At 52.6% G+C, this 26,299-nt stretch overlaps 1 protein-coding gene and 1 long non-coding RNA gene across 2 annotated transcripts; both read right to left on the reverse strand.

Annotated features, from left to right (window-relative positions):
• Positions 1-4,483: 4,483 nt before the first annotated feature.
• On the reverse strand, positions 4,484-26,224 carry LOC123480563 (uncharacterized). The gene is made up of 5 exons (XR_006656619.2): positions 26,033-26,224; positions 24,667-24,761; positions 8,392-8,523; positions 6,775-7,134; positions 4,484-5,949 (listed from the first exon to the last, which is right to left on the reverse strand). It is a non-coding gene; the product is annotated as an uncharacterized lncRNA (long non-coding RNA).
• SMIM43 (small integral membrane protein 43) lies at positions 9,998-10,189 on the reverse strand. Its single transcript, XM_045202223.1, has one exon. The coding sequence runs from the start codon at positions 10,187-10,189 to the stop codon at positions 9,998-10,000; it is 192 nt and encodes a 63-aa protein (XP_045058158.1).
• Positions 26,225-26,299: the final 75 nt, after the last annotated feature.

Below are 26,299 nucleotides of genomic sequence, written 5' to 3' on the forward strand. Positions count from 1 at the left end.
CCCAAGGAAACAGAGAGGAGCTGCGCACCTGGTGTCATCTCGGGACTGCGGAGGGACGCTGCGCCCCGAGGCCGGAGCTCACGTCTCGCCACACATCATGCACCTTACCCAAGGGCCTGCTGCATGTGTGGAAAGGCTTCCGTCGTAACGCGGAGACTGCGCGCAGTGCAGTCTCTAGTTCGAGGGAACGTGGAAGCCTGCAGCCCCTGCTCCTCAGCCTCTACCCAGAACCCAGGCTGGAGGGGGGCGTGCGGTGCCGCTGGGGCCCTGCTGCCCCCTTGCTGGGCAGGGACCTTGCAGACATGAGGGCAGGACCCGTCAGGGCTCCCTGGACGCCCGAGAGTTCACCTGGGAGAACGGGACTGCAGCCCCGTCTCACCCCCCTCCTCCCCCACCACCCAGACACGCGCCGGCTATAAGCCCACACGTTCCGGGCTCTGGACGGTGTCCGAGTCAGGCCAACGACCCTGCCAGCCCTGATCGAACCCCTGAACAGCTGCTGCTCGTGGTTCTGGGCACGCAGGACAGAGCCAGAACCTCCCCTGTTGTTGGGAAGTTCAGGGCCAGAGGCTGAAGGACTCCAGGGCACAGGACGCATTTTCACCTTTCCTGCCAGGAAAGGAGGGCACCTTGGCAAGATGAAGGAGGCTGTCAGATGTGACGGCCCGCTTCCTCACAGGTAGCCCCGACTCCCGACTCCCCGGGCAGTGGACTCCCATAGACGTGGACTGTTTGTGCGTGACCTGGAAGGAGTGCATCGGTCCAGAAGGTGCCAGCCTGAGATTTCTGGGAAGGAAAGTGCCCAGATGGACCTGTGCATGTGCAGAGGACACCAGGTGAGACCCGAGATGAGCACTGGCATCAGAGGGGATACGGGCCTCTGAAGAAAGCAAGAATGTGGGTTGGGACCAGACCGTGAATTCACATGTCCACACACGAGTTAACAAACTATAGGCTGGATATCGTGACTGGAAACGCTCACAAAGGGCGACGAGCCCTGGGCCAGACCACGAGGATGCTACACCTGGGGCAGACAGCCAGAGTGCTGGGAGGGCGGACTCCGTCCCGTCTAACGGACAGACACACTGGCCAGCGGTCTCAGCACTCGCTCTGGGTCACAGACATCACACATGGTCGAGCCTGGGCCCCGGGGCCAGCTGTGGCTCTCAGGTGGCAGGCTGAGACACAGAGGGGGTGGACTGAAGCGTGGCCGTCTGGCCCTGCAGCCTGGGGCAGACCTGAACTGGCTGGCAGAGGCTGAGAGAGACTAAGAGTGGGACCTTGGAGGCCACCTCAGCTGGAAACGAAACAACTGAGAAAGAAGCTGACGAGCAGGCCTTCCCGGCAGGCAGCGGACACAGCAGCACTGCTAAACTCAGGAAAACGGGCCCAGGGCCCGGCGGCGCGGTGGTTGGTGACGGAGGCTGTGGGACAAGCTGCCATCCATAGCCCGCCCTCCATACTCGGCCCCAAGGAGCCCGGCCAGGCTGCTCCACGGCAAGGCTGCGAGGGCAGTGGGAGAATCACGGGGACGGGGTGGGAACCTTGACCTTGGAGATCAGCAAAGGTCCTGTTCTCCAAGAGCAGGCCGAAGGGGAAAGGCTGAGGCGACGCGTCTGAAAGGGAGGCAGGCAGGCAGGCCTGATGTCACAGCGCAGCAGCCATGTGTTTCAGAACACGGTTTGCGGGCACTGAGCAACGACGCCATCTGAAGGCCACTGCATCACACTGCACCCTTGGCAGGGTGGAGAGAACTTTTAAGATGCAGCCAGTGGTTTCCAGCTCCTTTGACTCCGGCCTCGCCTGTGCCCTCCAGGGTAGCCATATGCCAGCCAGGCCAGCACGCTGGGAGTCTGGAAGCAGTCCCGCCATCAACCAGGGGGCCTGAAGGAAAGTTCTGAGTCACAGCCTATTTCTGCTCAGCACCGAGCTGGCAGAGGCCACACCACCAGGCTCCCAACTCGGTGTCGCTGCCTTGCTCTCTAACCTGCTGTGTCCTGGAGGCTGACTCTCGGCCTCAGTCAACTCACCAGGTCCAGCTGCCCCAAGCGCCAGGCTGGCCCCCACGGATGGCTGACTGCAGGTGCCTGCGGGCACCGGCCGCACGCCTGTTTCTCTGCAAGAGACGGGAAAAGGCAGCATCACGGCTGTGTGAGTGGAACTGTGAATAGAACTGCCAAGTCCCCCTCCTGTTCAAATTCGCACTCCTACCAGAGGCAGGGGAGGACTGGCTTGCCCACGCCCAAGCCAGCAGCACCGAGTTTCAAGTGGAATATTAGGAAATTGGAGGGCGTCCAGAGCAGAGCAGAGAGGATGGCAGAGTGTGCCAGCTTCTAAAAGAAGCCTCCTGTGTATGACCCAGAAGAGAGGAAGGGTATAGGGCTCTTGTGAGGAAGAAGAGTTCACGCTAGGCTTTATCATCTGGAGTGTGGGTCAAGTTCAGCTTCCCATGTGCATCCACCAGTGAGTGTGTCACTCACACCTGTCCCCAAAGAGCTAATGACCTAAGTGATTTGTGAGGACCAAGGGCCAAATGTCAACAGGATAATTTATCTTTCTTGGTATCATTTTTGCTATGGAGCTGATACTATCACATACGGTGATTGTAACAATGTAATAGCTTTTTACTCCTCATTTTTTGTTTGTGCCCTAATATTAAGATAACATGAACTAGGTAAAATCTAGCTAATAGCCAATTAAATTGTTAACAGATGTTTAATCTCATCAGTGAACTTAAAACCAGAGATTGTTTTAATCTATCAGATTGGAAATGATATAAGAGTGTAATAAAAGCTTTTTACAAAGGTGTAAGGAGGGGGGTAAATGGTGATGGAAAAAATTAAATAATAAAAAATAATGTCAACAATAATAATAAGAATAAAGCATTATTATCAATATAAAAACAGTGTCAGGAAATTAACCCGTTCACGCACAGGTGGGTGCAGTATAAACAGGTATGAGCTTTCTGGAAATCAACCTACCAGTCACGGAAATACTGTGCCAAGTGTGCACCTGCTTTTACCAGCACTCTATGCTAGGAATTTACCCCAGGAAATCATTATGGGTGTACACGACCTGGCTGAGGACTTCCAAAGCCATTCTCTTCACGCACGCTCAGGAAAAACTGGAAGCAACCTCAGTGCCCACCTGTGAGGGCTCTGTGATGTCAGCTGGGGAATGGGGCGCAGCGCCACGGTGCGGCCATTCACACCCTGCAGAAGGGCCATGTGCTGCATCATATCCCACTTTACCCTCCAGATGGACTTCTTACCCTGACAACCCTGCCTGTGTCCCCAAAGGGGTGTCCATGAGCTCCCTGTCCCCTGGCTACTGGCTGGGCTGGCCCCTGGAAGGCATGGGTAAGAAACAAAGGGTTGGGAAGATCATGTGATCTGAGTGTGTCTTCCCTCTGTCTCCCCTGCTGGGTCACTGGGGCAGACTGTGTCCCTCTCCTGGGTCCTAAAGCCACACTTCCCTTCACCCCTTTAGACTCAGGGGCAGCGGCTGCTGTGCCTGGGGGTCGGGGGAGGGTCACCAGCCTGTGTCGGTTCACGTTGGCCTACCGCAGTCCTGTAATGCAGGTGTCACTTCTGCCACCCATGACGGAGTGTGCAAAGACAAGGAGCCAAGAAATGCGGCATGTGCATCCTCGCCAGTCCAGTACTATCTGGTGTCAGATAGATGTCGATGCACAACAACTTGCACCTTTCTGTACTAGCTGTCGTGTCTTCTCTGAGTGCCATTTGAAAAGCATCAAGCTGACAGGTGAAGAAGAAACAGTAATCCGTTACAAAGCACTGTCATGACCGACTGTGAACACACCCTGAGGAGTCGAGGAGACGGCGACCCACAGACAGCCTGGGGTCACGGAAGGCAGCAAGGATCCCACACAAGGAGAAATCACCTCAAATCAATAAAGTAGGGGCCTGACCTGCCTTATCCTCCCCCACCCCCCGTTTCCACAGCACCTAACGCAGTACCTGGAACAAAGTAGATACTTAATAAACATGTCACGGAAATGAACAGGTTTAGCCCAAACTAGAAGAAAACTGTTGCAAAGCAGAGATCGCACAAAGGAAGAGCGTCTAGGATACAGCAAGAATTCCTGCATTCAACAGTGAGAGACAAGCAACCCAAAACAGGGCGCCTGGAGGGAAACAAGCCCGAGTGGTACCCAGGGTGGACACCGCACCAGACGCCTTGTCAGAGAAGGAGCCCACTGCCACTGCCGCCCCCACACGGCGCCTGAACTCCGAATGCCGCAGAAGAGTCATTTTGCAGTTTTAAAAGATGCATTGGTTGGCACAGAGACACGCCCATTAAAAAGGAAATCTGGTAAGAAAATAACCATTTCCTTCTATCCATTAATCTTACCCTAATTAACTCTCTAGAAAGTATGGGTAATAATAATTTACACCAAAAAACCAAGTGACATATAATTACATTTTTATTCACAGTCTTTTAAAAAATAGAAACCGTTAAGTATTTTGAAAAACAGTCACAGAATAATCACTTAGCAGCCACAGCATTACAGAAATAAAGCAACCCAGAACGGATGGCACAACAGAACACACCCCTCCGCTGGTGCCCTGTGACGAGGGACGTGGGCGTCTGCCGGGAATGAGCAGCGGGCAGCACCTCCACTTCCCCGTCACCACCCTGTCACAGGCCTGCCCCCGGGGGCCACTCTGCCTACACATGCAAGGTCTAGACGTCGGGCGAATGCCTTGAACGAGGTTCCAGTTTTTCCTTTTCCTCTGGGAGACAAGCTCCGTGTCGAAGCAGAGCAGTGAGGACTGCGGAACACCAGGCACGTGGCATGGCCCACCCAGCCCGGCTAGTTCTAAAGCACGAGAAGGACAAAGACGTGTGCCGAGCTGTACAGTGTCACGGCCACTCACCACAGGCGGCTAAACGATGGGAAATGAAGTAGAATTAAAGCTCCCTTCCCAGCCCCACACATGGCCGGCGGCTGCCCTGCTGGGCGGGCGGAGAGAGAACATCTCTGTCGCCACAGGAAGTTCTTTTGGACAGCCCTGGCCGTGGGAAGTGCTGCTTCTCCCTTTGCTCAGCCAGGGTGTAGGCTGCGGGTGGAAGCAGCTTCGAGAAGCACTTTTTCTCCCAGAATACTCCTAGATTGGCAGCGGAGTCACAGAAGGGGGTAAAGCAGCCTTCTTTACATAGCACGCCCTCCCCTGTGCGTGAAAGGGATGGTCCTCGGATAGGGATCGAATACACCAACGAGACTCCTCCAAACACCTGTCAGGGAAACTGGAGAAGAGAGAGCGAGGCAGGCGGGGAGCAGCCCCGTGGGAACCTGCTTCACCCCAGCCTCCCTGCGGAGCTGATGTCCATGGCTGTGAGCAGGTGCTCCCCCGGAGGTGGGCTCCGTCCTGGCTGCGAGAGGAGATCCGTCCTGGCAACTGTCGGGGAGGAAGCCGAGCTGTCTTCCCTTCACACTCTGAGCAGAGCTGCGGGGTGTGACAGGTCCCCGCCGGCCGTCCAGCATTGTGGTCCTTGAGAACTGACTGCATCTCACAGCCAGGGCACAGACCACAAGCTGTCCACCCGAGGTCCACCACCACCTTCCCCCTTATTGAGAGAACACAGATTTTCATGGAAGGCAGTTACATTTCTCAGGCGAGATGTAAGAAAAGCTGTGGGCACCCGAGCATGTGCTCTACGGGGAAGTGCACGCGACCTGGCGTGCCCTTGGCACTTGCTTCCTCTGTCTTTCTCAAGGGACCGAGGAGAGAAGCCAGGAACCTCAGGGGCCACCTTGACCCTGCCTGACGTCTGGGAGCCACTGGAGCAACAACAGCAAGAGCCTGCGACCCCTCCTCCTTACAAGAGGGCAAAACGGCCCCTGCTCTGTCTAAGCCACTGTTCAGTCCGGTGACTTCCAGAGAGCCGTCCACCTGGGTTCCGACAGGAAAGCAAGACTTCCATCTGAAAGTGAGAAACACCTTGCCTGAGGAATCTGTACATAATTCAGTAAGTCCAAGTAATTCCAGGGGCAAACAAATAAAACAAAAGTGAGTACAAAAATTTTAACTTGAACTCACTCACGTCTACACAGATCAAGAGTGGAGGAAACGACTAGGCTAATTATATAAAAGAGCTGCAATTAAAGAAAATAAGAGGATTTTGGCTTAGTCCACCAGGAAGTTTTCTGAGTGCCTAGCAGGTTCCGATTCCTTAAACACAGACCTGCCCTCTGTTCACCCAAATTCCTATATGGTAAGATGCTCACGGCTCAGATCATCAATTGGGCCATTGATTAACGTATAACTTCACTTATTTTGTGTAAACAATGGGAGAAATGGAGAACTGAGAATTTATTTCACTGATGCAAACCAAGATAATAATAATAATAAAAAAATCAACACCAGACACAGACAACTCGACTTTCCCCGCGTGGGCGGCACGGAAGCCTGGCGGTGATTCCGATGACCCCGGTGCTTTGACGGTGGGTTTAGTTAAGCAAGCACAAGCACCTCAGCACAGCTGTAAAACCTAAACCAAAGCCCGGTGCTCCGCAAACGCTTTCTCTGCACCAAATTAGTACCATTAGCATTCTGGAAATCCCTGGATGAGTGGGTATGAGTTAGAAAAAACAAGTATTTCCCACTATCTAAACGTTCTACACATTTACAATGTTTGAAATTCAGGCCATTTAAAACATTTAACTATTCCACTTATTTTGAAACTGCAGACAAAACTGGAAACATGAAATGTCAGGCTAAAAATGGGGTGCTGCATATTTTCACTCACCTACTTCCAAGTTTCCACCCCTGTGAGTGAGCCACACGCAAACGCTGGCCCCGCGCCGCGCCCAGGACACCCAGCACACGGTGCTCTCGGGGTGGGTCTTCCCGTGGATTCTGCGGGGCCGCACCAGCTGGCTCCGTCCCGAACCTGCAGCTGGGCCCTAAAACTGAAGTTCGGCCCTTGGAATCTACCCATTCGACACGTCGGGTTTCGGAGGTGTGCACGTGATGTCATTCACCTCAACCGCAGGTGGTTAAAGTTTGCGGACAACAGAGGAGTCAGATGTTACCCCGCACTCACACCTCTGGTTATCAGTGAAATGACCGCCATCGCCCTAATGAGGTTCGGAGTCATTTTAAACAGCTGAAATTTAGAAGCAGTAATGAATTAGGAACACTTGAAATAAAACGCTAGTATTACATAATAATCAAATCACAGCCCACTTCCTTATAATGTAAGAAATTCAACTCAGCTTCGAACACTGCTGAAACAGAGTCACTAAAAACCTTTTATTGGGAATAAGACATAGGAATCTCCTATAATTGGCCTGCACGTATGTGAGGAGCAGTTATTTCACAAGTTCCCGACTTTCCGGAGGTTTGCACACCGAGCTCACGTGCGCACTGTCTTCAGGAAGGAGCAGATTGGTGGGACCCTGGTGTGGTCGGGGACGGAGCGGCCACCACGTGCAGCCTGGAGCCGAGAGCCTGGCAGGGGCAGAGCTTCTGGCCATGCAGGTGGACAGGCAGCGAAAACCTGAGTTCAAACATGACTGTACTGCAGAGTCCAGTCTATGTGGGGTTTGGGAAAACAGTGCCTGGATAAACGGCCAGGACACGGTGGCTAACAGACAGGGTTCCCACTGTCAAACGCGGAGGCTCACAGAGCGAAGGGCAGGAGACCAGGGCTCCGCGTCCTGAGAGCGAACCTGCGGAGCCCCTCTTCCCAGAGTGCAGTCTGGGTGAACACAAACTAAGTGATGGATGAGTGAGATGACAAGGAGGTGATGGAAAGGCCCTGGGCACTAGCGAGAAAGGCAACCACACCTTCACAGGAAACTGAGTCACAACCGGCAGAGAGATGGGCTTCGAGCCGGGATGGCAGCAAACCACTCCCACTGAATTCACTGTGTCTCCTGTCTACAAGAGTCGGGCGGCCAACCCCTGGACACCAGCAGCTAGAGGGCACAAAGGGTCGCAAAGTCAGGGAGTCAGGCAGGAGGCTGGAATAATGTGCATCCCGGTTACGTACAAAGTATGAAGTGCCTGCTTTCCACCCTTGTCAATGACTGTAGCTCCCAATTCACTACCCACACACATCTTAGCCACACAACCTGTAACGAAACCATCACAGAGGTGTCAACCGGTAGAGAAGTGTTGTCCGGAGCAGTGTGGAAGCACCACAGCTGTTCTGGGATTCCAAGCAGGAGTTCAAGTCAAGTCTGGCTGGAGCCCTGACAAAGAGGTGTGTACGTACAAAAATGCTAGATTTGCTCATGGCGTTATGCTGGAAATAAACCACGTATGTCCTTAACAAAAGGTCTGTTCCAACAAAGTGAAACAGACACACAGGAAATTACCTGCATGTCTCAGGCCCAAAACTCTCCCCACAGTTACTCACCTCAGTGGCACAACTTCCTCCGTCTCTTGAAAGATCAAAATAATTGTCTTCCCCTTCACTTCTGTGTTCACGACCTAGGCAAAATTCAGTATTTGGTCGCTTTTAGTCCCTCAGTGCGGTCCTTCTTTGTGCCTAAAAACGAATCAGTATTTTCAGTGTTACAGACGAGCCATGGACAGCCGATTCCGCCCCACCATGGCCGGCCCCCCGTCTTCCCTGTGAGACACAGACCTGCATTGCCCAGTTCAGGTCCAAGAACCCCACACTGTTTTCCAAAAGAGCGACCCATGATTACCACTGCATTACCACTGCAAACACCCCCCACACCCCACTCTCCCTGGACGCCAAGGCCTGCGCGTCAGTTTGGCCCCTGGGTTCCAGGCGAGCTCCCGGGTTCTGGTGCCTGTTGGACCTCTATCTCATCACACCCACCTCCCCGTCCGAACCCCTCGCTTATTTAGACCCTGGGTCTTCATAAGTCTAGCCACAACCAGCGGAACCCAGGGTGGCTGCCGTTACTGTTGGTGGAAAACTTCCACCTTGGGTCCCGCGCCTCCCTGCAGGTTTCTGGCTCTGGGCTGTAGCTGAGGCTTGGCTCTGGGCACACTCCCGAGTGCCAGACCACGTACATGGAGGAACAAAGCATCTGTAAGGTGGAGGGGTTATTTCCCAGATTAACATGGTCTGGCCGGCACTCAGGGCACGCTGGTGAGAAGTCCACTGCTTCCCGCCCACCCTCCGCAATTGCTCCGGCTGGTGCCCTGGAACGACCGCCTCGCCCCTCCCGTCCTCTCTCCTGTGGCCGACAACACGCAAACGGCACCTCTTCTTGCCAGCGCTCCTTGGCAACCCCACAGGACTCACTACCTCGCCCTCCTGTGGTTCCTGGGCAGCACCCCTGGACCCCTATGGGTGGGTGGCTAGCATATGAGTGGGGATTAAGGGGAGAACAGGATTCCTCATAAAAACTGGGCTGCTGACTCTTCTCTCCCTGGCACCCCTGGTCACACCGTGTTTAGCATCCACCAAAGCCCACCAATGTTAAAGCAGTATTTGCAATACTTGGAGTGCGCCCTGCTTCCTCCTGCCTCCCCCAAACCCACATTCTTTCTCAATAATATGGGTGTTCGGTCTGACACCCGATTTTGTTTGGAAGGGGCTAGACTGAATTACCTGAATAGTTTAGCTTTCCACCCCTTGGGTACAAGCTAAGATGCAGTTGGACCTGGAAGAAGAGCTGGTAGGTGTCCAAAGCCATTTCAGCTCCAAAGGCTGAATACCCCTCTCCTGCATCTCCACCTCCCCCCGCCCCCAACCCCTGCCCCAGAGAAGGGAAAGCTCGGGTTCCCTCCCGAGGCCACAGCAACAGCCCAGACCCAGGCACCTGCTGTTCCCAGAACCAGAGAGCAAACAAGCCTGAGCCTCCGGAGGCGGCGAGAGGAGAAAGCTCTCCCCTGGCCGACCCTCCCGCGCCGGAACCAACCTGCCCGTGCAGCAGGCGCCCAGGCCCCGGAACCTCCACGGCCATGCCCACAGAAAATCGAGGCCGAGACCCAGCCACACCCACGCCGCTCTGTGCCCTCCCGCCAGTCCCGCACCGTGCGGCTCACACCGCCTGCTCGTGGGAGAAGCCCCAAGGCTCCCGGTGCAGCGAGAGGCGCCCCGGCTGGAGCGCCCCGGCCGTGCTGGCCCCGGAGTTGTTCAGCTGCTTGATGAGCAAGAAGAGCAGGAGGAATAGTAAGAAGAGCAGGAAGAAGAAGAGCGCCAGGTAGACCAAGAAGTTGAGCTCCCACTCCATGTCGGAGGCGCCGCGCTCAGCAGCCGCGCGCCCCACCAGGTGCAGCGGGCGGGGAGGAGCGCCCGCGCGCCCACCTCCGGGCTCCTCCGGTCCGCGCTCGGCCTCCGCCAGCTGGGAGAACAGCCCAGGCTCTCTCGCAGCAGGCAGGAGAGCCTCCTCTCTGCAACTCGCGGACCGGTGGGGACTTTTCCAGGAGCGGACTTAAATGGTTGGGACAGCAGGAAGCGGCCCGTTCAGCCCCCCAGGGGATGTCCTGGCTAGTGTTTTGCAAATAATCTTCAGATCCACCCCCCAATATCCAAGGGGATCTCTAGCCTCCTTTCTTGCTATTAATTTCTTTCATTAGTTTCCCTGGACCTGGCTTTCCCAAAGAGCAGGTTATGTGGTAGCCAGAGACCCAAAGGAATCGAAGAGGACACTGAGGGCGGGCTGACCAGGCTGTGGTGCGGGGTGAATTCCAGCTGCAGCCACCCTGCTTATCCATGGCCGCTGGGCTTAAAGCTCACTTTGCCCGGTTGGCAGCAGGCTGCTCAGAAACACAGAATGGCAAAGAGCGGTAAGAAAGTTATATTGTACAAGCTTTCCAACGCTGACTTGAAATTGTTTCTTTGATGGAAAGCAAAAACAAAATACGACAGCTTCCCTGAAATGCTCCTTCAAGTCCCTGACACCTCTCTGAAGACCGACCATAGGGAGCAGCTTTGAAAGAAACGGGTTTACCTACTGCTGTGTGACAAACCACCCCGAAACTTAGTGGCTCAAAGCCACATCACCATTGGTCCTCTCTCACAGCTCCTGTGTGTAGGGGGTTAGGATTCTGGGTGATTCTGGCCTGGGGTTTCTCATGAGGTGACAGATGTCAGCGGGGCCCCAGCCATCTGGGGCCGGAGGCACAAACGACTCAGCAGCTCACGGCCCCTCGAAAGGGAAAATCACCCCGCAAGGCACGACTCAGCCGCGGACTGCTCCACAGGGAGCCGGAGGGAGTCTAAGCCGTGGAGCAAACAATCACCTGTGAGACGCGCCCGACGCTCTCAAAGGCCCTGGCTGGCTGCTGGGGAGACTTCGGGTGCTCTCTCCTTTCAGCCCTTCTTCCCCCACAAAGCTATTATTTTCCCTCCTGTGCTTGCTTTGTCATGCAGGAAGCCTGCGCCCCAGCTGAGCTAGCCTCCACCTGTGGGTTTACCCAACTCTCCTTTAAATTAGAGGGACCCCCACACACCTCCAGGTATTCACACACGGACGACCCAGCCCACCAGGGACCGCACAAACCGGCGGCGGGTCTCACGCCCGCCACGCTAACACGTGGACCGCTCTGCAGGTGCCCTCGTGGCGGCTCGGGTTGCAACTCTTCAGTGGGCGCGTTTTCGCACACGCAGGATTTAAGTTTTGATGGGCGTAGCGTAGAAACCCACGCTCATTTTCTCCACATGACTACCCTGTTTTCCCAAACCATTTATTCAGTGAATAACTCTTCTTTCCTACCACATTTCTCTTGTCTATTCCCCCTCCCACGTCCTTAGGCCAGAGGTCCTGAGAGTGTATGAAGACTTTCTGAAGGGCACGTGGCCGTGGTGAGCTGTGTGGTTATATCCAGATCTTCAACTTCCAGGTACTTTTTCCTAAAACCATCAAGGGTGCTCCTCTCCGTCCCTCTCTCTCTCTAAATAGGCTTTATACTTAAGAGCAGTTTTAAATACACAGCAAAATGGAGTGGAAAATTAGAGTCCCCACGCACCCGCTGCCCTCACACCACCCCCCCATGCACGTCCCCACCAGAGTGCTGCACGGTCACACCGTTACCAACCAGCGTCCAGAGTCCGTGCCGCACATCGGCGTCACTCTCGCACATTCTGTTTTGGACAGACATACAAGGATGTGTGCCCACCACTCTGGTATCACACGGAAGAGTTTCGCTCTCCTAAAAGTCCTCTGCACCCTGCCTCCCCACCTCTAACCCGACCTTTTCACTGTCTCCCGAGCTCTGCACTTTCCAGAAGGTCGCCTAGTGGGAGTCACGTAGTATGCAGCCTATAAACGGCTTCTCTCACGTACTCGTACGTCAAGGGTCTGTTTTCACACTCCCCTTTCGAAATGTTTCCACTCTGACAAGAAAGACCAATCTCTAACTTGTCCCCAGTCTTAGTAGCACCCACTGCCGAACTACGAAACAGCCCTTCGACCAGTCCCTTTGATGGAGGCACCGTGACACATCCTCTCCGCTCATCTTATTAAAAGATGCAGTTTATTGTCTAGGCAGCAAGAAACCACCCTTCTGCCAGCCGAGTGGCTTCAGGGGCTCAGTTCCTGCCACATCAGGCACCTCAGCCATGAGCCAGATCAAAACCTGGGTTGGAGGCTTCGGCTCCCACCAGCCTCATAAGCGCCAAGGGCTCCTTCTGTCTCAGAGCCTCATCCCACTGCTAAGCAGCAGCCCCTGCTGTTACACGGTCCAATGATGCGTTCCCTGTCCCCTCTCGGTGCCCCCGCCGCTCCCCCTGGTGGGCCCCCGGGCCCAATGCCTCTCACTGGGCCACAGGAGCCTGAGAGGCCCTGGGCACTCTGCTGCTGGTCATGGATGGAGACTCCCCAAAACTGCGGCTTTAGGTCCTCTGGGCGCAGCCCCGGTATTTCTGCCAACTGACGGGCAGACAATGACAGCTTATCAAATGTGTAAGTTATGCTGTTCCAATCAAATGTACAGGACATACTTATAAGCCTGTCCAAAAAGCAGCATGATGAGATTACAAAAAAGACTCTAAACACACAAGACTATTGCATTAGGATAACAATCTGCGGGAGAAGTGAACTAGAAATGGAAGTTGAAAGAGAAAAAGGAATACAAAATTTCTGTTAGAGAGGAGCTTGTTTTAATTAATTAATTAATTTATTTATTTTTAGAGGGAAGAGAGGGAGGCAGAGAGGGAGAGAAATATTGATGTGTGAGAGAAACATCACTCAGTTGCCTTTCACACGCCCACAACTGGGAACCTGGCCCACACCCCAGGCATGTGCCCTGACTGGGAATCGAACCGGCAACCTTTGGGTTCACAGGCCAGTGCCCAGTCCACTGAGCCACACCAGCCAGGGCAGGAGCTTCTTCACTGATGTTTTAAATGGACGATGATGAGTTCATATCACTGTGGTACTTATACCAACGAAGTGATAAAACAGCTTTATTTTAAAATACAGGTATTTGTAATATGCCGGAACAAATTCCTCTGCTACTGTTTAAATTCCTAATAGGGGGAATGCAGTTTTTCTAAAAGCTTTCAGGGAGACTGTGATAAAAAGACATCCTCAGGCGCATGCTGGACCGCTGGCTTGCTTCCGTCCCCTCCCCGCTCCATCCTCTCCCCTGGAAGGATTATCCAGGGGAAGCGCAGGGTGGGCGGCTAAGTGTGCTGTGGGCTGTTTGGGGTCTGCACGGTTCCCCAGTGCCGACAAACTTCGTGCGGCGGCTTCACCAGCAGCCTGGCTGGAAGGTGCCTGGTGCTCTGCCAGGCCGTGCCACGGTGACCTCCCGTGACTGGTGGTGACGGAAACGCCATCTGTCCTTCTGGGGAAGGCTTAGGAGTGAAGTGCTATTCTGAGTGAAGGAAGGTAGTTTCACTGAAATTTTATGTAATGTGTGTAATGTTGGCAAAGGCTCTGGAAGAGAATTCTGTCGAACAGTTTTCTCATAACAAGGATGTATGGTAAAATGGCATTTTCCGATTTCAAGACTGACGGTATTTGATGAGATTGTGTCAGAGAACCTGAAGGCTTGAACTTGGTCTGTCACAATTATTTTACAGGGTTTTTCTGTGTGGTTTTTTTTTTTTTTTTACAAAACAATTAATCATCTATCTTGTTAGACATGGTGCATACTCACGGCTCCCCTTCCAAAGAGGAGAAAACATCCAATTAATACATGTCTGATATTTGGCAAGTTACCTTATTTATCTAAGCATGAAAATCCTCATCTACTCAGGATTTCTGAAAAATTAAACGTCTGGAAGTAGCTTTGAACGGTGCCTGGGGCGTGGCAGGAATGCGAGGTGACCGGGAAGGTAACTTTGGCTAGGGACGGCGAGGCGGGCCCATAGCGGCAGCAGGCGGGAGCTCCCGTCTTCATCCTGTTCCGGCTCCTCTCCCGTGTCCGACAGCTGCTGAGTGTTTGCTGTGTGCGGTGCAGAGGAGGAGGAACAGCCCAGGCTCTGCTGCCCGAGCTAGTCGACACAGCCAGCAAGCAGGGCCCCAGGAGTGTCTGCTCCCGACAGTCCCGGGGCACCGGGCTCTCGGCCAGCCTGCAGTTTCATGGAAGACCTCTTGCTTTCTCCGAGCTCACATGAAGCATGGTGAGGAGGTGGCCAGACAGAAAATGCCGGGCGAGTATGTCAGGCTTGGGGAGAACCCCAATGAAAATGCCTGCAGGCGAGAGAGAACCTGGAGCCTTCGAGTAACCGGAAATTATTCAGTGAAGCGAAGGTTAGGTAAAGGCAGAGGTGCTTACCGATGGGACTGGAAATAAACAGGGACTAGCTCACACGAGATCCTGTAAACCACAGTGTCAGGCTTGCAGTTCATCCTAAAAGCAACGGCGAGTCATGGGGGGGCTGGATGTAAAACAGAAAGGCTACATTTGTGTTTTACGAGCATCAGACTGAGCGTGGAAAATGAGTAAAGCAGGCGGGACTGCAGTCTGGGGGACTAAGCTGGGGGCTGATACAATAATTTATGCACAAGAGGACGGTTGCCTGAGTGGTGGCCGTGGCGATGGGACTGGAGCGAGCAGATGGTGGGGCTTTAGTAGTCAGCCTCCACTGGACCTGGTGCTTTAGGAGACGGGGGGTGGGTGGTGACAAAGGGGTCGAGAACGATGCCCCGGCTTACGCGCTCCGGGGGTGCTCCTGTTCGCCAGAGGCGGCCTAGGGGAGGACAAACTGGAGAGAAAGACAGTAAGAGCGAACTCGGAATGCCCGCAGAATACCTGGAGACATCCAGAGTCTGGAGGGGCCGGGCGGGGTGACACATCTGGGGGGAATCAGCACACAGCTGGTAACCGAAACCACGGCCGTGGAAGAGCAGGGAGAGCACATAGAGAGAGACGTTTTCTGGGACAGAAGCCCGTGGAACTCTGCCGCTTGGGAGGTCACTGAGGAAAAGGGATCCCACAAGGTGCTGAAAAGGAATGGCCAGACCGGTAGAGAAACCCGGAGAGTTGGAAGTCACCAAAGTCAAGAGAAAGAGTATTTCAAGGTCATGAAAGTCCTGGGGAAAGACTCTCAAGAGGATAAATGATATCAGATAATATTAAAAAGTCGAATAAGAGACTGAATTATCACTTTAACAAGGAGGTACAATAAGTCCATCTAAATTACACACACACACACAAACTTTAACTCCTCAAATAGCAGGTGGGTGTCCCTCTAAGACCCACAGAGGCCCACCATCTGGCTCCCTTCTCTCCCCTCTGAGGGTCGCTGAAGCTTCCCACAGCGCCCCCCCCCACACACACCCCAACATAGCAGGGGAGAAAAGAGGTGCAACTCCAAGCTCTGCGGCCAAGGCCAGACCCACTGTGACCCTGAGTCTACCTGTTGTTCCCAAAGGAACTTAAAAGGGTCATTTTGCACGTAAATTATAGAGATGAAATGCTAACGTCACCAAATGAAATTACACAGTTTAATTCTCATCTCTTACAACTGACCTTTGACAGTTTAAGAAGGGAGGTCGTGGACTCTGTATTTTAGTATCTCTGCACTTTCGCTGCTAGCTTTGGCTTTACGCACTGCCATCTGGGCACAGAACAAAAGAAAAGTATGCACAGCCTAATTTCCTTGCTATATCTAAGTGATCAGACATTATTTATTAAGGAAAAATGCAGCTGGAAAGGTTTACTGCAAAGAAAATGACTGACCTATTTCAAAGTCCAAGTATAACTCAGAAATGCAAATGTATAACAGGCCTGACTGGTTAAGGGTTTCAATGTATAAAAATTTTACATTTTATTTTTTCACACCTTTAAAACATATGGTTTAGTTAAAAGAAATAGAATTATTTAGATAGCACAAGAATGTCAGATTGTATGACTCACATCCTACCTAAATTTCCTCTAACAGATGAGTAATCTAACTTTATCCGGATCAGCCCCACAATTGGATACAGTTACGGGTTTGAAATAGGAGTCGCTCCTTGTGTGGTTCCAATGCTTTTGTAGTACAATGTAACCATCCCATTATTTCAGTAAAATAATGAAACTGACCCTGGCCCACCAGGTGGCTCAGCTGCGGGTCCGTTCCATCCCCGGTCAGGGCACATACAAGAATCAACCAATGAAGACACAAATAAGTGGAACAACAAATCGATGTTTCTCTCTGTTTCTCTCCCTCTCTCTCTCAAAATCAATTAAAAAAAAACAACTATGCAGACAATCTCTAATGGTCTCCATCACCAAGGAAGCACACCAGTAATGTAAACCAGATTTTCATCCTGGAGAGAACCAGAAGCTCCCTAAGCTCTAAAAATGCAAAGACGTGAATGATGAGCTCGACATGGATTGAAGCAAAATCCTGAAAGCGATTCTCAAACAGATGGTCTGTGAGCACTCAGAAACGTAAGAGGTGACCACCAGGAGCCAGCAGAGGCTCAGCACCAACCAATTTTGCCAGGTAACCCAATGTCCTATCAAAATGGGCTACTGACAAGTCATTAGACTAACAGACGTACAAAGCTGATGTAACATACTCCGGGAGCCTAAAACGGTAAAACATAATGGAATATTTAGCCACAATAGAGTATGCAGGCATTCCATTTACGATGATATCATTTACTATGACTTCGCATAGTCGATCCTTCAACAAATGTTTACTGAGCTCGCACTTTGTGCCTCGCTCTATGCTAAGGGTTATAACCGCCTCTTTTAATATAGTTCTACCCCTGAGGTAGAAACCGTGATTATCAAGAGGCAGTTGAGAGTGTGGCTTAAGCACACACACGTGGAACCGGACAGCATCCATTCAAATCCTGACACTGGCACTTAACTGGCTGCGGCCTTGAGAAAGTCACCTGCTCAGTCCCGCTGCTCACCTGTAAAACGGGGATGATAGTGGCTGTGATCGCCTTGTAAAGGGTTGTAAGGAGGAGTGAGCTAACATGCGTAAACCCCTTAGAAAGTGCCTGGCACAGAAAAAGAAGTGGTAACGAGCGTCCGCTCCAACAACTCCATCAAGAGGGGGTGACGCAGCCAAGACACCACAGGCTCCGAGCCAGCACCCACACCGCAGGCTGTCTGCTCAGAGCCCCCGCCCACTACGAAGGTTACATCTTAAAAAGTAAGTGACATTCTTAGATGACTTCAAGGAACCCACCACTTCTTTATACCTCATCTGCATCAGGTGTCTGGGAAGCTATTTTTGGCTTCTGTGCTTCCTAGGGACCAGGAAAACGAGTTAGGAAGCTGGGTTTGCAAATAGGAAAGCTACACAGCCTTTGCATTTAAAAGACACATTGTTACAACTATGCGGAGTGACTGGTGCTGGCCTCACTTAATAAAGACTACTAGTAGGACCAGAGGAAACCTGGAAGAACTGTAAATGATGTTTCCATTGCTAAATATGGGCTGAAACCTGTGCATCTCATTTCAGAGAGGCACACGCCTTGTCTTGCCTGAGGTCACCCAGCTGGGAGGCTGCAGAGCTGGAACGTAAGCCAAGCCGCTGGCTCCAGAGCCTGGGCTTGTCACCCACTGAACTCCCACTCAGGAAACCACGGCCAGCTACATGATGTCTTTCCCACAGAGCCTCAAAGAAGTCACCCTACTTGTCTCCAGCAACCTTGCTCGCAGCCGAGCCGATCATATTGCAGCCTAAAGTCCCCTCACCCAACCCTCCACCCCCCAGTCTCAGGCTGCCTGAAGACCGGCCCCTGCCAGGCTATGCCATCTGCAGGGGGGGGCCTCCGCACCCCCTGCCCGGTGTTGTGTCTCTTTGTGGCACTCACCACTGCCAGGCGTCGCTCAGTTGCTTCTGTGGTAAACAGGCTGCCGTACTGCCCACCCGTCTCTACAGCACAAGCTTCCAGGACGCCGGCTACCCTGTTTACTGCATTGTCCCCATGCTTGGAACAGGGCCTGGCGCATAGTGGGGCCACAGAAAATATTTATACAAGTGACCAGATTCCTTCAGATTTTTACTTGTTACACAATATGATTTTTATCAGCAATACCAGAAACAGTAATTAAAGAAAAATGCCACCATCAGGCACAATATATAACCTCTATTAAGTTCAACCTGCCCTTCAGCCCCTGTTTACAAGTGACATTGAAATTCCTTTTTACAGGTAAGTACTCATAGCTGAGACTTCAACACGCATTCTTCCTTTTTAGATGACATCAGACCAGATGAAAAGAAGCCCACTGCTAAACGGCATGTTGCCAACGACTTTGAGAAGACCACCCTCTCATACTGTCTTTGTCTTTTTAAAGGAAAAGCAAGTTGGCCGAGGCTTTTCCATTGGCACGTTAGAAGCCATTCTCCTGCATCTTATATTCCCAGAGCTGTAGTGCTTAAGTCCACCCAGATGCTTGGGATACAGCTCACACTTCCCTTTCAGGCAGCCGCTTAGAGATCGGTAAACATTTTCCTGGTCACTAAAGAAAGCACCCTTCTGTGATACTGACCTAGCATTTAAGGTGGTCCAAATTCCCTCACAAATCTTTTAGCAGTATTCTGATGAACTCAGAGGCTGCAAAAAATGTCAAATGGAGACTTTCTTTGCACAGCCAACAAGACGGGGCTAAAGCAGTGGAACAAACCCCGGGAAGAACACGTACCACAGAAGAGTGGCTGCTGGAAACTGCATTCGCTGCCCACTGCTTCTGGGTGGCTTGAACAGCGCACGCTCTCCACCCTGGTTCTGTGCGCCAGGATCCCAGGGGGGCCTGCCTTCTGGGCCTGTTTTCTGGCTGCATTTCAACATGTCCGCCAGTGCTGCCTGCGAGTTCGACTGGGGTGCTGTCTGCAAACCCACCTCGGTGGTGTCGGCTGTCTTCAGTGCCAGGTGGGCTGTGGCTCACAGGCCTCAAGGAACCCTTAGTTCCTCGCCACGTGGGGCCCCCAACCCAGAAACTTGCATCATCAAAGCCACAAGGGAGAGAATCATCTAGAAAGATGGGAAGTCAATCTCTTGTAATCTGACCCACAGGTGTCACCCTCTCAATGCCAAGGGAGCGGCTGGCTACAGACAGGTCAATCCAAGGGGGAGGACTACATAGGCCCTGAACTCCGGGTGGTGGGCACCACGGGGCCACGTTAGGGGCTGCCCATCTCTGCAGCCTCCCAGCTGGGTGACCTCGGCAGGTTGAACTTAATAGAGGTTATATATCGTGTCTGATGGTGCTCTCTCAAAATACCACCACACGGCTTGTGAGAGCCATGCCACAGGACACCCCCGTCACCATCACCTCCCTAGACAGCCAGTGCCACTCGGCACACGCCCACGCCTGCTGAAGCTGCTGCTTCTGAAACAGCCTGGGTCTCCCTTCCCAGGTAACTTTAGGAACGAAGTAGAAACTTTTCCTCTTACATCCTGAGCATGAACAAAGAGCTCCTCAATGAGACACATGCAACAGCCAACTGTTGTCCCGACTCTGGGACAAAAGGGGAGCCGCTGAGGTGGCACCGATGACAGGGCCTGCAAGCGCACACAGCTCCTCCTGCGCAGCCACCAGAGCTCAGTGCCGTCTCACCCGCCTGCGCACGAGCCCGGGACCACAGGCAGCCCTCCTGGCGTGTCTTTGCATTAATGAGCCTGCTTCCCAACTGCACTTCCAACTGCCTGCGAAGGTTAAGCGCAGGAAGTTGAGTTCGGGTGATCTATTAACAGCGACTTTCTTTTCTGTGCAGATATTCAGAAGAGGAAGTAAAGATCCTCAAGGAGAGAGGAACCGAACTGGCTCAGGGTTAAGGTGAAGACCATCCATTTGACATAGCAGTGAATTCCTATTTATGAGAAGCAGCAGTGTAGTGGGTATGAACATGGCCTCTTTAAAATGTTTGCATTTAAGTACAGTTGGTATACAGCATAGTTATGTCGGTTTCAGGTGTACCATGTAGCGATTGGACACTTTGGCACCTCGTGATGTGGTCGCCCCACTAACTCCAGTGATCCTGTCACCGTGTAAACCTACCACAGTAGTGCTGACTGCAGTCCCCTCCCCTTCTCTCTGTGCCCTGCCGCACACAGTCCTCTGGGACCGACTGCCTGCCTGGAGTGAGCCCCGTGCCTGTGACGTCGTCCCAGCCGTGAGGCCCTCAGCAGATGGCGCAGCCTCTGGGAGCCTGGGCTTTCCTGGCTGTGAAACAGTGACTTTGCGTCCCTTGTCGGGCCATCATCGGGGTTAACACTGCGAAGTGCTCGAGTTAGGGCCTGACACGCAGTCAGTGCCACATGCTTGCTTGCTAAAGGAGAGAGTTGGGCTCAGGGCTCACTTTCTGCAACGTCCAGCTGGGGTCTAGTGGTCAGCTTGGAAACGGTTACTGCTGTCCACACACCCACCCCGAACCGGGGAAACCGAGAGCCGGCTTCTCCAGCTTCTCTCAGACCTGTCACAGGGGTGAGGCCGAGGGGCAGACCCTGCCACAGCTGTGCAGGCAGGGGTGAGGCAGGACACTCGGCAGGGCAGGTGCTCACATACAGATAGCTCCCCAGGAACCAGCCGCACAGGAAGACCACGAGGCGATGGGCTGGCTACCGGAGGCTCTACACAGACACACCTGAGAGTCACAGCTCCAGCTGGGGGGCACTGAAAGGGTGGCTCCCTCCCTCCTGTGAGCGTCTCCCCAGAAGCCCTATCAGGCTCCCACAGTGAAGCCTGGGGGAAACCTCTCCCCTCCCCCGCTTCTGGCAAAGGTCGGGGGGAGCATCCATTCTGATACAGGGCCAGAATGCCCTGTTCCTCTTAACAAGACCCCTTCAAGAGAATCTATTTCACCAGAGCCCAACAGATGGGGTTTTACCAGAGCCTACCTGACCTGGAGGAAGAGGAAGACCTAGCCCCATCTCTACACCCCTACACCCCCGGACTTCCTGTCTCAACCTCAGGAGGCTGGGGCGGGAGACTAAAAACCACTTGTAAAGGTCACAGCCCAGGGGCCCAGCTCACTAAATCCCCGAGAGCAAATCTCATCACGAAGGCCCCGAAACCCGGTTCCTTTCATCCTGTATGTGATGTCTGGTTTCAACAGAACGTGGCAAGGCACAGTAAAAGACGAAAAACACCATTCAAAAAGCCAGAGCCAACACCGGAACCAGTGTGAGGTATGGCAAGAACGCTGGCATGACCGCACCGGAGTTTTTCAGTATAAACATGTTCGATGCAGTAACAGGAAAACGTCAGATACACTTATTTCAAAACAAAATTATTTGTTGCTCATCTGAAATTCCGTTGCAACTTGGCATCCTGAGTTTTATCTGGCAGTCTGTACTTGTTTCCTACCGCTGCTGTGACAAGCATCCACCAACCACGTGGCTCAGGTGACAGAAATCTGCTCTCTCACAGTTGTGGAGGCCAGGGGTCTGCAGTATGTCAGCAAGGCCATGTGCATTTGAGACGTGCTGGGGGAGCAGCCCTCCCCTCGCCTCCTCTAGCTCCTACAGGTTGCCCGCACGCCTCAGTCCATGCACCATCCTGTCCCGGAGGCCCGCGGCAGCGCGCCGCGTCCCCTCCCCGACCCCGCCCTGCACTCCCAGCCTCCCGTCTTCCTGCTCCCTCGCGCACTGTCTCTAACTGCGCTGCCTCCCTCACCTTGTGATTAATTACCTTGGGTCCAAGTGGGAACGGTAACCTTCCCACCTCAAGTGTTTAAAGCACATCCGCACAACAGCTTTTGCCACACGTTTGTTTTTTCTAAATAAAACTTCCTGGGATTAGGGAGGAGGCATTTTTCTGTCTATAACACACCCTATAATAGTTACTTGAGTTACAGTGAGCTTAACCCACAATGACAAGCGCTACTTTTATTATTTATAATTCTATTTAAGATAGGATTTTGTTTGCAGAAACTAACTGGCAGAGCTTTTCTGGAACATACTGCTTAGACATTAAATCACATAGTTTCCCACAGACTTTTATCAGAGAGCATGAACCTTCTCTTTACCCATGAGAACAGATGAAAAGACTTCAGCCCATGCGCCCACTGCTCTGTGCCCGGGATTACGCCAGCCTGGGTGCAGAGGAAATCAAACGCCCTTGCTTCTCTCCCTCCCTCATTTTGTTGGGTTAGGGTAAGCTCAGGACCGGTCACTTTCTGTTCATCTAAACATGTAGGAAAAGCCTAATAATAACAACATGAGGGGTCACATATAGACTCCTGAGCACAGCAAATAAGAATGAAAGGGGGAAGCTCTCTTAACGATTCGGGAGAAACTAGACATGGAACTTGATAACCCAGGGTTTTTAAAACTTGGTATACAAAGGAAAAATATGGCGGGGAAATATATTCCACATCGTACTACATACGATTATTAGAGGTGGTGTTGCTGTCTCGGTCCGTCTAGGCTGCTGGAACCAAAAACCCACAGACCAGGCGGCTCAGAAACAGCAGACTCCCTGCTCGCAGTTCTGGAGGCTGGAAGTCGAGATCAGGGTGTCAGCGTGGTGGGTGGCGTCTGTCCTGGGAGTCCTGGCCTTCCCGGGTGTCCACAGCTGGCGGAAGGGGCTCTGTGGGGTCTCTCTGATACGATCACTAATCCCACACCTGAGGGCTCCACCCCCACCCCCCAAACGCCCCACCTTCTCACACTGTCACCTTTGGGGGTTAGGATTTCAACATGTGAATTTGGGGGAACACAAACATTCAGACCATAGCAACTGTCAACCTATAAAAGCTTTTTACACAGTAACTACACGGTTTCCATTTCGCGTCTTAAAAAACAACAAACCAATGTCTGTGTAAAAATGTAGGTGAAGCCAAAATGCCTTTAAAAAGAAATAGTTAAATGTGTCAGAACAAGAAAAAAAAACGTAACTTTTTATTCTTTTCACTTTTCCTGATGATAAAAGGTATTCACATGCCTTATAAAAGATTAGGGAAATTCATAAACAAATTAATTCAAAAAGAAAAAAACTTCCCTGAATCCCACCACCCAGAGACAAACGTCTCAACACTTCTCATTCTTTCTTCCCAGGATCATTTCTGGAGAACCAATTTCAACACAGACCAATCGTACAGCAGACATACTGTGCGGTAAATGAAACAGAACCTCCCATTTCCTGGTCTCCCCGCCCGCCCCCCCAGTCTTTCCCCAGACGTGCCATCGCGGCCCTTCACCCATTGTACTCCCAAGGTCCAGGACCCGCCTCAGGGCTGCTATGCGGGTTAAGGGGCTGTGGATGGCTGTACTCCAGCAGCAGCGCACTGAGTCCGGGCCCTTTTGGACACACGTAACAAAAGACCGATCCAAAGGTACTGGTTCACTGACTGCGAAGTCCTGGAACCGGGGCCCGCTGTCTCCCTCCACTTGTCTCCTTCATTTCCCAGTTCTGCTGGCCTCTCTCGGACTTCGGGCTGAAACAGGTTCTCCCCCTGTGGTGGCAGGGTGGCCCCTGACCATTGCCGACTTGCCTGGTCGTAGGGTGGACACTCCTCGAGAAGGAAAGAGCTATTCTCTCCAGCGTTCACATGTCAAGGCTGACGGAAGAACTCTGTTTGGCCCTGCCTGGGTGCAGAATGGAAGCGGAGACAGGGGTGGGGCCGTGGGGAGCAAGGCCCAGTCGTACCCACGTCTGCTCTCGACAGTAACCTGAGAATCCCGTGGGGTCAGAACAGGACATTTCCCCAGGAAACAGAAGGGTGCTGGTCAAGGACAAAGCCACAACATCCAATAAAGAGGGCAGAAGATGTGCACCCAAACATGTTGTAGGAAAGCAGGTCACACATCACCCAGTCTAACACCCTAATTCGAGCTGATTCTTTTAAAGAGCAGACTGTACAACACCTGAACCTCTTCTCGAACTTCAAAAACTCCCCCCCCCCCCGTAGGCATAAAACAAAGGTCCCCTCAGTGTCCGTTTCAAAGGTTTCTTACGTAAACCAAGGCGAAGTAAATGTATTTTATGATGGTGTGTAGATGTGCGCGGGGATGGGTTGCAGACCTTCAGATTATCTATAACAAGATGCAGACGCTGCAGGGTGGAGATTGCAACAAGGTCTAACAGTGAAAGTAGGAAAGTAGGAAAGAATGACGGGAATTCTACAAAAGTGGGAGGAAAGCCCGGGGAAGGTAACCAAGCGGCAATCCCAGGAGAGCAAGCTGCCACGGGGGACTCGGGCAGTTTCGTGGGAGCCTTGTGAAGCCAGAAGGGGAAGGAAACTAACGTTTGGATGGCTGTCGTGTCCAGGACATTGTTAGGTGTTTTCATTCTGACCACTTAACACGATGTATTATTTCCCAACCTAGATACAGACGCTGAAGCTCAGAATTATTTAACTCACCCAAAGTCCATCAGAAGCCAAAGTCCATTCTTCCTCCACACCCAAGTTGCCTCGCAGGAAAGGACAGCCTATTTCAGTAAAGGCCTATTTCATTTCTGAAGGGAAAGAGAAACCACTAAACACCCACTAGAAGAACCCAAGGGTTTAAAAGATGAACTTAGCCAGTTCTGTTGTGAAACCGCACTATAAACATGAACATATGTTGTTAAAGAACTCGAATGCCCTGAATCCTGCGATCCCCTTGCCTATTCTGAAAACCAGTCAACTACCCGAGCATGTGGACGTGATTTCTGCGTGATTTCTGCGCACTTTCCTCCTACTCAGCAACGCCTGTCTCCCCACCACGCGAGCGCCTCCTGTCTCAGTCTTGGCTCACGTTGCTGCTTCTGCTTGAAACACGTTTCTTTTCCTCCAGATGCTATCTCGGCTGCTCATCACGAAGGATTTAGTTACTGAAATGTCACCTCTACAGAGTGAGCCCTGCCTGCAGACACCCCTCTTAAAATAGCACCCCCATTCTCAGATAGCACTTAGCATGTGAATGTGTTTTATTCATTCGTTCCCACTGCTTGTCTCCTCCGAAGAGGATATAAATTCCTTGAGGAACAGGATCTTGTCCACCCTGTTTCTCCAGCACCGGGAGAAATTATTCTTAGGACACAGGAGACCCTCACAAATAATGTCGGAAATTTATTGAATCCATGAATTGTAAGTGGCACAAAGTGTATCCGCAGTAGGGAAAAAAAAAAGTGGAGAGAGACCAAAGCAACGGAATGGAGCCTGTGTGGGCGTCCCAAGGCCCGTCACCCTTGAAGCAAATGGAAACAAAATACACGCGGCAAACACTTCAGTGCGAGTGCCTACACCATGCCAGGCGCTGCTCTAAGCATTTCACACGCATTCGCTGGTCTTTATCCCTCGAAATAACACGTCTGTCACTCCCATGGCGCGGATGAGTAACGGAAGCACGTGGGCCAACTTGGCGAGGGCCGGAGTGAGCCCGCGGCAGGATCAAATCTGAACCCAGGTGGCTGGAGTTCCTGCGTTTAGTACTGCTTGATGCTGCCGCTCCAAAAAAAGCTCAGTGACTGGCAGCACCGACACACCAAGGTTCCTCTGTGTCCACGAAAGTACGTCTCTCGGTTTAACCTAGCTGGAGAGGCTGGAAGACCTAACAGCACATTTCGTGTCAGTCCAAGGGTCGTTACGACACCACTGGTTACGAAGTGGGACCTTCTCAGTTCCTGTCGCCCTCTCAGAGCTCTGAGGCTGCACCCCAGCTCACCTCCCGTGTCCCCCACTCTCCACCTCCGCCCGCTCCTGCCGGTGTTCCTGCACCGCATCGGCCGCGCCTCACCTTCCTCACCTGCACAGCAGCAGGGACACCTGTTCAGCCCGCCCTGCTACGACTGAGGGAAGGGTGCGGCGTGCCAGCGCTGCACTGGGGTTAGTTTCTACCACCACTGCATACTTTTGGGTCCCCTGCACCGCTACACTTTACGATAAAAGAAATACATCTCTCCCTGCGGAAACGAGCCTCGCTCAGCCGCCGGGTCTCGCGCGGCCACTTCCGCCGGCGCGGGCCTCGCTCCGAGCCTGCGCAGTGGCGCCGCGCTGCCTCGGCTTCCGCACT

This window comes from Desmodus rotundus, chromosome 9, assembly GCF_022682495.2.
Source record: "Desmodus rotundus isolate HL8 chromosome 9, HLdesRot8A.1, whole genome shotgun sequence".
Taxonomy (NCBI): Eukaryota; Metazoa; Chordata; class Mammalia; order Chiroptera; family Phyllostomidae; genus Desmodus; species Desmodus rotundus.